Source organism: Fundulus heteroclitus, chromosome 12 (assembly GCF_011125445.2).
Source record: "Fundulus heteroclitus isolate FHET01 chromosome 12, MU-UCD_Fhet_4.1, whole genome shotgun sequence".
Lineage (NCBI taxonomy): Eukaryota > Metazoa > Chordata > Actinopteri > Cyprinodontiformes > Fundulidae > Fundulus > Fundulus heteroclitus.
The window spans coordinates 48,866,814-48,878,980 of NC_046372.1; the positions used below are offsets into that span (position 1 = coordinate 48,866,814).

The following is a 12,167-nucleotide window of genomic DNA, read 5'->3' on the forward strand; positions in this document are numbered from 1 at the left end:
ACACTCTTTGATGTCACCGCCAGGGCAGTCACGTGGTTCATGTAGACCGCTATAGTTCCAAAACATACGCTGGCTGTCATTTTCTTCTATGGGACAGACAGCAGCAATTGCGTTATTTAACGGTTAATACATATATAAACATACACCCTACTACTTTTTCAGCTGTTATTGCATGATTACATATTTGTTAATGTCATTTTTCCATTTTGAGAGGCAGGGTGACAACAAAAAGCTGTATATTACTTAGATACGTTTTACATTTTTGGGGGGGAAAAGCTTATGTTCATGTTCGTATGAACAGGAGTACAGGCTAGAACGGCTCTAACTTAAGTTTTCTTTTCCATATCATTCATGTGATGACAGATGTCTCATGATTTTCATTTTATGGCGACTGGGCTGTATTATTGATTACCGTGATTTTGCTTATAAATTCCCATTCAGCCATTAGCTTACCTTGGTGGTAGCGTTAGGTCTGCCGTGGTCCATTCAGCATTCACCTAGCAGCTAGCTCACTTCTGATAAGTGGTCACCCGCAGACGACAACGTGAAACATGATCATGTTAAGACTAAGAATATAATTTTAAGATTAAGCCATTCACATATTATCAAAAGCATTATGCTTATATGTTTGGGTCTATAGGTAAGTGCAGAGCTATTAAGATTTTTCTCTACGTCTCTGGGTTAATGCACAGAGTAAGAGTAAGGTTAGCTGCAGAGAGAGTGATAGAGAACAGTGACAGGCAACACTCCCATTGGACTCCGTTGTTGCTTTTTGCTTTTTTGAGAAAGAATAGTCCATTCAGCATTTACACCCACTTTCTCTGATGAGGCACGAGTTGGCCACACAACAATGATAATTTTAATACTAAGCCATGCACAAAGAATCAAATATATTAAATAATAACAACTCATTAAGCCTGGATGAAAGATTCAAATATTGTTTAATAAAAAATACTGAGTGAGACAACAAGATGTGTGTGTGTGTGTAAATGTGTGTATCTAACTGGAAAAACAAGAACAAAGTGAAGGAACAGGGAGGAATATTATAAATACATTTAAAAAAATAAATCCTCCACATACATCAGGCTTCAGAGTGCATCAGGGCTGAAGGGAAGGACAACAATAATAATAAAGGTATCTGGCATAAGATAAAAATGAACAATGTGGAACAAAAAAAACGGGAACAAGCATGAATAATATCAACAAACATACATACAGCATGTGTGAACAAGAACAACAAATGTGTAAACAGGCGTTAAGAACAGGTATCGTAACCATTTTTTTTAGGGGTGCTCCACTGCAACCTGTGATGGCCACAAAAACGATACTGCTGGTCCAGCAAGATCTGTTGAGACAGGGGCACAAATATGTTCATTAAAGCCAGTTCATTCAGGACTGCCTAGAAAAATACTTTCTCTTGCATACATCAGACTCACACCTGTAGAGTTCCAGTAAGCACTATGGCCAGTCACTGTAGGGCAGTTCCTCTCAACAACGCATACTAACATCCTCTTCATCTGAGTCCTGGACACTAAAAATATTCCCCATTTAATGTAATTCAAGGATAGACTACACTCCTCAGGCCGCGCATCTCTCCCTAACTCTGCCCTCTCGTTCCCTTAGAATATCTGCCTAATAAGCACTTGTTTAGCTCAAGGTTCGGGGTTGTGGTCAGTGGCTTGCAGGGGATGACCGGAAGAACCAGTGTAGTATAGCAGCCTGCAAGCAATGACCGGAAGAACCAGTACAGTGGGCAGCCATAGAAGCAACCCGATATAGGGTAGAAGTATTGTTAAGGTGTAGAACTGATTGGACAACAGTGTGTGTCATGCGCTCATGTAACTCTGTGAGACCCTCCCCTTTGAAGTTAATAAAAAGAGCCTGCACAAGGAAGACGGCAGAGTTGTTCCTCGCAGGTGTCGGCTGGTGCAACTTCTCTCCCTTTGCAAAGGTGAAACTTCAATTCTGTTTCCTTGGCTAAGTTTTTGTTGCACTCTTAGACTAAGTCCTGCACATGACTCAACGGACCCGGGGAAGCAAGCGGCTTCAACACAAGCACAGAAGTCCAACAACAGAACACCACTCGAGTTTAGATCAGGTGGGCTGTTCCTCCCAACCACGGCCTTCCAGGTCTGTCATTGCCCACGTGAGCGCTGAAGTACCCCAGCAGAACAAGGGAGTCCCCAGGTGGGGCACTCTCCAGTACCCCCTCTTAGGACTCCAAAAAGGGTTGCTAATCTGAGCCGTTGTTTAGCGCATAAGCACAAACAACAGTCAGAACCCGTCTCCCCGCACGTATGGGGAGGGAGGCTACCCTCTCGTTCACCAGGGTAAACCCCAATGTACAGGCACCAAGATGAGGGGCAACAAGTATGCCCACTCCTGCTTGGCGCCTCTCATCAGGGGCAACTGCTATCACTGCTATCACTTCTAGCCGCTGCTGTTGCAAAGTTGTGACAAATGCTGATAGAAAGTGATGTGAAAGACACCTCAAATCCACCTTGGTGGTTTTCGGGGTCACATTAAAAAGATCAGATACAAATCCGATTCAGGACCACATATGGAAGTCGCTCAAACGTTCTTTGAGTCCGATTTGGATCAGATACCAGTTGTCCTGAGATGTCTGACCTGGTCACTTGACTCTCAAAAAATCAGATTTGGACCAGATTTGCCTACAGTGGGAACAGAACTGTTTCGAGCTAGTACCGCTCAGCCTCACACATCTGCTCCAGCTCCTTAACCCCCAGTAAGGTGACATTCTGTGTCCATAATGCAAGATAAAGTCACTAGGGACTACCGCACCAAGGCCCCCGCACTCACATGCCACCCAACTTGCACTGAAATATCATCTACAATAAAAACAGCAAAGACCTAATATCGGACCTGAGAGTTCATCAAATCATCATTTCAAAATTGTCTCTGATAGATGTCTATCACTGTTTTAACCTAATCCTGAAATTATCAAATTGAAGTGAGCTACTGCATAATATGGACAGGAGAATGCCTATATGTTCTCATCTGTTGTTTAGAATATTACCAAATCTCCTTCCTAAAGGTGTTTAAAAGATATTATGCAAGTTCAGTGGTTTTGTGTCAACAATAAAATATTTATCCGTGCTTTCATAAAATATTATACACATCTTATGTTTCTCCACCTTTTCCCTTTACAAAAGCGACTCCACATCAAGAAATTCAAAATTGTGTCATGTTGGGTTATTTTTGTTAGTTCATGACGAAATATGGCTCAGATTTAATTACATAATTATTTTATTTAAGTTACAAAATAATAGCCTTCTCTTTTTTAATTCACCCTTTTACGTGGTGCGCCAGGTGTCTCGGCGTTTGTTTTGAAAGGGCCATTAGGAAGTGCATGTGTTGCTGAACGTCGTCAGCTTCGTTACATCAGCTGCTGCTCCCACTCTGCTCCAGCGCTAAATCCCAGCGCTGCGTTAGGAAGCGGGACGCAGCCTGCCGGGATAGAGGAATACAGAAACATGATTCAAACCTGCCTCCTTCCTTGCTGCTGAGCGAGTGAAAAGGCGTGTCGTCCCGGACCGTGCCCGGCTCTTCGTGATGCCCTGGAAAGATCCTGACATCCAGCCACAGGCCACCGCTGGTGTGCTCATTTGGTAAATATAGGACAGACAGGAGAGGCATCGAGATGGGATTCCTGCACCAGCTCCATCTCCTGCTGTGGAAGAACATCTCCTTGAAGAGGAGAGGGCCGGTAAGAGCACACTGAGCATCCTCCCTCTCTCTCTCTCTCTCTCTCTCTCTCTCTCTCTCTCTCTCTCTCTCTCTCTCTCTCTCTCTCTCTCTCTCTCTCTCTCTCTCTCTCTCTCTCTCTCACACACACACACTGGTTGTTTTTGGACAAGAAGACCTCCGTGGGCAGAGCCGTCCTGAGCTCTGCTGCAGCGCCGGTTTCTGTTCTTTAGCCGGAGTCTGATCCGTTCTCAGATGAGGACAACGTCAGCCAGGGAGATAACCAGTCCTGCCTAGGTTTGTTTAGGTAGGCTTGCTGCTAGAGAGCTGTGAGGAAGGAGGAAGTGGCTGCGCAGTCAAACAGGTTGTTGTTTGTGGAGAAATGACAGCTGTGAGGGAATAGCTCAGCTCCAAGGTTAACATTTGGAACCTGTTTGCATGCTGTCAAATTGAGCCCACATCCAGACTTCATTTATTTATTAGAGTGCTCTCTGCCCACCGTCCATCTAGCTTAACTCTGGTCAGGTTCCCCTTAGACCCCAAGCCTTAAGAAATCTAAAGGTCATAAAAAGGATATTAGAAATCATCCATCCATCCATCCACCCATTCCATCCATCCATCCATCCATCCATCCATCCATCCATCCATCCATCCATCCATCCATCCATCCATCCATCCATCCATCCATCCACCTGTTGAAACAAATTTCACAAAAATAATATATTAATAAAAACATCAAACCTCAACCAAAAAGTATCAAGATGACAGGCAATAGTCTTGTTTATTTAAAGGTGGACTCCTGAGCAGCAAACTGTCAAAACAGAGGTGCTGTCACTTACTGGCAAAGGATCAACAGCACCTGGCTGCTACTTGCCTTCTTTCAAGGGTGCACTTAGTTTTTCCACATACATCCATCTTGGCTTGGGCGTTATTAGGTATTTCTGATTGTGAGAAAGACTGAGTCTGTCATACAATGTTCTAGTTGTGCTGAAAGCTCTTTGTGATTTGAGACTTGTTGCATGTGTGCAGACGTGTTAGCTGCCAGAGGCAGTGTTTTCTGTTGTTTCTTGTACATCACCAAAGACGAGCCCTCTGTTAGAATTGCGGAACATCCTTGAATGAAACACTGTTAAAGCACTAGAGTGAAAGTATGATGTATCAGGTTGCAGATTTTTTTTTATTCAGAGAAGGAGAATATGTGTTAGTTGTTTCATTGTCACAGTGTTTAATTCTGTCTCTCTGACCATCACACAGTATTGTCATTTAGTTTTGTTTTCATTTCTTTCATCTCCTGGCTGTCAAGCCATTTTTGTTGCATTTGAACCTTCTTTGTCAACATTCTCAGCCAGGCATTCAAACACTACATGCCAGTGTTATTTTTGGCCACCTGGATGGACTTTCACTGCCCACCCCGGATCTAGAGCTTGGGATGCTAAAGCTCCAGGAGAGTGGTGTGGACATGGTGAGAGAAGGGAGGTCATTCTGGGTTTCAATCAATAAAGTCATCATAATAATAGCACAGTGTCTTGTTTCCTAAAATGGTGGAGCCCTGCTTTAAACTTGAAGTTTCCCCTGATATCTCCTTACTGCATCTTCCTTTAAAATAACATAGTATTTATTAAAATGGTGGCTATTATATAAGAAAAAGAGAGCCATGTATATACTTAAATAGTCTGTGGAAAGCAACATACTGATTTGAAAGTATAAGAATAAAATAAAGAGAAAAGCAGAAAGCTACATTAATAGAACTGGTATTATGACTAATAAGTCATTTTTGTTCTGATCAAATCAATGGTCCCACATGCAGCTACTGAAAATCTAACATATTTAAAATGTGGCATCCCTACAGGTTCTAACTTCAGGTAGTCTGTTGTATTGTGACGTGTGTCTAGGAATCCACAGTTTTCCAACGCATTTTCTCTACCTTCTTGGGTAGAGAAGAAGGTGCTCTTTGTGATTAGTTGAAGGCAAAAAGGAAATTCAATTATAAATATGATTAACCACGCACCCCTAATTGACTGCTTGTTGTTCACAATTGTATGTGGTTGAATATTGTTTTGCAAATGATGGTCCAGTGTGAATGAACCACATCTATCTAATGGTAATTGTTGGACATAAACTGCATGACTTACTGTTTGTCTCAGATACTCTCAGAAATGCATTCCCTTCCCAGACCACCCGTCCTGGATTTGATTATCTTTTTTTTTTATTCAGAATTATTTGATTGGGCTTTTCCACCAATAATACAAAACCAGTAAAGTACTCAACAAGGTTTGATAAAGTAAAGATGTATTTAAAAACAAAAAACAGGAAAAAGGTCAAGCAAAAGTTTATAACTGAAATTATATTTGTAGCTGTAAAAGAGTATTATTAAAGTTGAGTGGGCACAGTGACTTAATATAACCAAAAAACGGCTGTAGATCTTTAAGAAAAAATGCTGTGGACCCACATAGGGTAAATTTCATCATATCGAGTTTATTGTGGTGTAGAGCATCTTTAATGCAAATTTCTAATGATGGGGGTAAGGGTGATCTCCAGCACAAGAGTATTCCACACCTCGCCAGGAAAGTGAGGAATGAAACAAGATCAACTTTAAGTTTTGACAGAGTAACTTTGTCAGGTAGAACCCTAAACAATGCTGTTAATGGGATAGGTTGGGTAGACAGCTGGATGACTTTTGACAAGGTTGTAAAAATTTCAGTCCAATATTGTTGAAGTGATGGGCATGACCACAACATGAATCAGTAATGCAGGGGTTTGGTGGCAATGGTTACAGTCTGGACTAACACTAGGATATACTTTAGAGAGCCAAGTCTAAGTCCAGTGAGTGTGATTTATGACCTTAAACTGAATTAGTCCATGCCTGGCGAATGAGGAGCCATGTACTCTGTTAAGAATTTTATCCCATAAATCATCTTGAAACACAAAACCCAAGTCTTCCTCCCATGCTGCTTTAATGGTTAAGATTGGTGGTTTACGAAAAGAACATACTCTTTAATACAATTGAATTGACTTGATTGAATTGAATTGCTTTATTGTCCCCAGTGGGGGAAATTATGTTTCAGTACAACCCTTCAAAAAGAAAGACATACATGGGCGACAGGTTCACTGAGGCCTTGCTGCCTTTTCCAAGGTGCTGCCTTTTACAGAGTATACAAAAGGAATACATTGGGATGGTTGAGGGGAAAAGGAGTGCATTTCTTGCACTGTCTTTCAGAGAGGACAGTAGGAGAATGCAGGTAAAAAACCCGCAGCACAAAAAAAAGCAACATTCACAAAACATAACGTACACAGCGATGGCAGTGAGTCATAGGAGGGTGTATTTATCGTTAACCCCCAAGTATGTAAAACCGTCAAAAGCAACCAGAAATGTGAGAGAAGCAAATGGTTGATTTCGGGCCACATAATTTAGAGGAAAGATTTCGCTTTTACCCAGGTTTAAATTGTAGTCAGCGATACGGCTAAACAGATCAAGAGTCAAAAGTAGATTGGCAATTAAGGAAGCTGATTTAGAAATGTAGAGAAGAAAATCGTCAGCATACAATGAAACCCTTTGTTCGATGCCCAGTCTTGTGACTCCAGTTATACATGCATTTGATCTAAGAGAGATGCAAGTGGCTCTAATGCAACCACAAAGAGCAATGGGAACATATGACATCCCTGCTTAGATTCAGGTGCAGAGCCAGTGTCACATTACAGAAGGGGCGGGGACTTGTAGTGTCGGCCCTTATAACTTTTTGTCTATTTCACTTGTTAACAATTCACATTACGGATCTGTGGTCACATTTATAAAGCTGGCGTATGCACAAAATGGGGCCTGAAATGTGCGTACATCACTTTCAATGCAAAAGTTAGGATTTATAAAAAAGAAACGGAGACGGGGATATTGGCGACACAGATGGTCAAGTGGTGAATTGTAGTCAAATTGCATCATGATACCTCTTAGACATTCAGTTTCACTCATATCAGACTTTAATCATAGATTGACTTCATCATAAACATTCACAACAGCAGTGTTATTCATGCTGGCACTGGTGACACATAACTGTAAAAAAAAGACCTTTCAAATAAATCAAAATCCATAAGCCATCTTAAATCTTAATAGTTCATTTTAAAAACATTTTATCGGGTTTTCAATCATCACATCTCCCGATGGTTACCAGGGTGACGACTTCCAGAGGTTAACAGATTATTGTGATAATGTGTGAGGCAGTTAGGCTACTTTACTACTGTAAACAGTGAAGTACACCCGTGTAATGGGATGAAATATTTCTTGGTCAATGGTGATGACTGGCCAATATGCTGCTTGAGACTTCGGGCCTTGCATTCTACTATAACCTGCAGGGGAGACTGTGTGGCAGTTACACCACCCTCTTAGGAGCTGAAAGGCTTCTCTCCAACACCCAGAGCGCAGGTGTGCCTATGCTCACACCCATACAGCTCTCAGCGACCATCAGCTTCCTAAAATGTTTTTTGTAGTGTTTTTTTTTAATGGTGGTGGTGGTGGGGAAATCGTAGATAAAACAGGTTTGCTCATACAGCATGTGGTGTCCAGTCAGACGGCAAGCACAACACACCACACATGAACAGATTTCACTCAGGTTCATTCAGATTTCAGACAAGAAATCTTGCGAAACCTCTCAAGATTAAACGTGAGTTCAGAGTAAATAAACACGGTCGACGAGGAAAAACAATGGCAATAGTTTGTAGACTGATCCAACATGTTCAATAGAACGCTTCCATTTGAGGTCAGAGCGATCCCGACGTTCTACTGTGCGGACCGGATCAGTCTAACACACAGCAGGAATATCTCTTAAGACAGACAGGGACTGTCGGAAAGGGACGGTCAGGGCAAAATTGGGGCTAATTGTCTTGTCGGTGGGCGTGGTTGGCAGTGTGGGTGCCTTTGTAGCCGTGGGCCCAGGGCAGCCACACCCTCTGATCCCCTGCCGGCTCCGCTACAGCGTACAGTAAATGGAATTTGTTTTGACAGAGGTAAGTGGGGAAGTGTTCAAGAGTTTAGTCCTTGAGACAAATTTATTACCAAGACCATATCGTTCAAGCACACTAAAAAGGTAACCCCATTCGACTCTGTCAAACGCCTTCTTAGCTTTTAAACTGATCACAAATTCGGCTTCATCAGAGTCTGTGGAGTTATAAAACACATTAAATAAATGTCTGACATTAGAGAAGGCATATTTCTAAATTTATCTGACAGTAGAGAAAGCATAGCTCCCTCTAATTAATCCAGTCTGGTCAGGACTGATCACAGATGGCAAAACGGAGGGCCAGAAGTTTGGCAAGGATTTTATAGTCTACGTTTAGAAAAGAAATCTGCCAATAAGAGCCACAAGATACAGTATCTTTATCCTTCTTCAAGATCCAGTCAGATCTTAAAGACCATCCCAAGAGTGGCAGTAATAAGGAAGCCTGTAATTGAGTTGCAGGGAGACATCCAGATTCAAGAGAGTGGTTAAACATATTCAATAAAGGCAATCTATAAAGTTTCACAGGAAGTCCGTCCTGCCTAGGGCATTTAGAACTTTGCATACTTTTAGTTGCCTGTAGAACCTCTTCAACCATTATAGGCTCCTCCAATTTATGGTTTGGTCCAGTACTGGAAATACAAGGCCGCCAAGAACGAGTCCAAAGAGGAGGAGCTAAAGGGGCATTCAGAGATATAACGTGTGGAATAAAAGTCTGGAAACTGATTATAAATTATTTGGGGGTCGGATGAAACACAAATAGAGTTTTGGATCTGTGGAATAAGATGGCCCTATCTCCATACTCATATAGAGCATGCTGTGACTTCAACAGCATCTCCTCAGCTTGAACTGATGATAAGCGTTCAAACTCTGCCTGTAAAGATAGTCTATCATTATACACTTTGGGTAAGGGAGAGACGGCGTCAAATTTGTCCAGCTGCAATATTCGTGTTGTAAGTTCTGACAACTTTACCTTTCTTCGCTTTGCATCAAAACTACTGTAGGATATAATGTGTCCCCGTATAAAGGCTTTAAAAGACTCCCACAAAAGGGAAGGCGATGTGCCTGGTGTATTGTTTGTGGCAACGAAGAAATACATTTTCGAGTCCACACAGGCAACAAACTTGTCATCAGACAGCAGATGTGCATTTAAGCATCGGGCAAAATAAGAAGAACTTCTTCCCACTACCAAGTCCAATGTCACTGGAACATGATCTAAAATGGCAATAGGATTATGAGAACAAGAACGAATATTTGGTATAAGTCGATTGTCCGGAAGGAATTAGTCAATACGGGTATATGTGTGATGGACTAGAGAAAGAAAGTATGTTCTGTTCGAGTGGGGTTAAGAAATTTTGCAGTTTCTTAACTCCACTGATTAAAAATTGTTTGGTAAAATTATTACAATTTTAGGGAATGTGACTGTCTGTTAGGATTATTTGATGAAAGATTCAGCTGACCCAACCAACAGTTCAGATCACCACCTAAGACTAAGAAATGTGAGGATAAATTTGGAATTGTGGTACAAAAACATCAAACTTCCATTATTATTAGAGAATACAACTTTATATGAGCAGCCAGCTTCTGTTTCTCTTAACCTTTCCCTTGTTTATCCATCTTTCAGATTCTTTTTATGTTTCTGTCTCTATCATGTATCTATATACATGTTTATATTTTGAAGGCTACGTGCCTTTCTTTATACCTACTTCTTGTAGGAATGAAAATCTCTTTACATAATTTTCTTTTTAAAGATATTAAGAAAATAAAAAACTCTTTTAAAATCTAGATCTGCCAGAGTTTCATCTATTTTGGAGCGTAACCTTATACAGTTTTAATTTTTTACATTTGGCATCTGTTTCTGATCCATTCATGGGGTCTATCTAGCAACAAAAATGTGTTTTCCAAGAACAAACCAGCCATCTTATTTCATAGATGGGGGCAGGAAGGTGGATTTCTGTTTCCAACAGACAGACAGACTTTTGATGATGTGCGACAATCAAAGCAAACGGTATTTTTGTAGGACATCTGAAAATGACTATAGAGCTGTTTACTTGTTGAGAACGTGCTATATTAAGCATTAATGTTTATCATAATCGAGTTTAAACAGACACGGTCATCCTCATATTGGTATTAGGCAAACTCTCGGTATATTAAAGTAATTGGGGCAAAACAGGAAATAAATGTATTTATCTCTTTGTATCCCATGCTCGCGACATAAGTGATACAACTTCTGGTGGGGATAACTAACTGGTCATTTAAATGCTTTTCTCTTTAATGACCGCCCCATGCTCCCCTATCAGAGCATTCTCCACTGACGTCTCTACAGCCAGTAGGCGCTCAGTGCTCCTGACTCTGTGGCAGTTTTTAGTGCAGCCATCCTCAGAAATTGAGCCTGTTTACAAAACACAGAAATATTTACCAAGGCAGGTAAAAATAAGTCGCGACTCTGAGCTGAAAGTAAAGGAGCGACGACTAGCTTAGGAGAAACATTACAGACAGCTGCACACTTGGTTGTACTGGGAACCGCTCAGACTCTCTGTGGACATTTTACCCTTGATAGTTAAGTGCACCTATTGCCTACATTTCTTGTGACAAACTCCTACATTTCCCTCAGCACCACCCATCGTGAACCTGTCAGTCCATGACACAGAGGGGCTGACGCCGCAGGTGCTTGCGAGTCATGACTGCCTTGGAGCCTTTCAATGTGAAGACTTCTTGCCGCCGAGCAGTTTATGATGAGACGTTACGTATGGCCTGTGCGCACTTGTCTACGGACTCATTTCTGCCTTATTCTGTGGGAGTCTTAAATGGAGGCATCAGTAGAAAACCAACTTCCAGTTCAGATTGTATTAAAGGGTGATAACAACAAACCTGATATTCAGATGTGATTTTCCTTCCGATTTGTAGTCTAGTTTAAGCAGTGCATGTGAATGTGCACATTTTGAAATCATTAATCCTTTGTTGGATATTAGAATGCTCATTCCTGTCAGCCAGTCTATTCCTGGGGTGTTTGTGCTGTTTTTTAAGAGCTTAGGCCCCACTCTATCCCCATGCTGCTGGATTTCATAATCTGCTTACCAGCACAGATGTGCTTAGAGCTGTTTTTTTCTACTTTTTGTCTGAGGATGAGGGATGGGGGTGTATTTTTAGCATGTCTACCTGCTGACTTCAGATTTAGGAGAGGCACAGGAGATACTCAGAAAAGCTTCTATTTTAATTATAGTAGCAGCTGCGTCATTTCTGTCTAGATGAGGATGCCTGGCTTTGGCCTCATTAAAGCTGTCCACAGAATGGATGACAGGAGCAGAAAGTGCTAGTCAGCACTTGGCCAAGATGGCATCAATCCCCTATGGTGGATTGTCCTCATACATCAGGTTATACAGAAATCAGAGGCACATCCTGATCCAGCTTCTCCGGATTCATAAAAATGTTCCATGAATTACCTCAGATTAGATTTTTTTTTCTTTTTCTTTTAGT

At 41.4% G+C, this 12,167-nt stretch overlaps 1 protein-coding gene across 6 annotated transcripts in view; it reads left to right on the top strand.

Annotated features, from left to right (window-relative positions):
* The first annotated feature begins 3,382 nt into the window (after window positions 1-3,382).
* Window positions 3,383-12,167, top strand: part of abca2 (ATP-binding cassette, sub-family A (ABC1), member 2) — a 243,795-nt gene continuing 235,010 nt past the window's right edge. For 4 of the 6 annotated variants that reach the window (XM_036144715.1, XM_036144717.1, XM_036144718.1 and 1 more), the window contains exon 1: window positions 3,387-3,727. In XM_036144715.1, coding sequence (XP_036000608.1) covers window positions 3,662-3,727 — 66 coding nt within the window. In that variant the 5' untranslated portion in view covers window positions 3,387-3,661. Of the gene's footprint in view, window positions 3,728-12,167 lie in introns of all 6 variants that reach the window. The other 2 variants (XR_004932179.1, XM_036144720.1) reach the window with 1 other exon arrangement.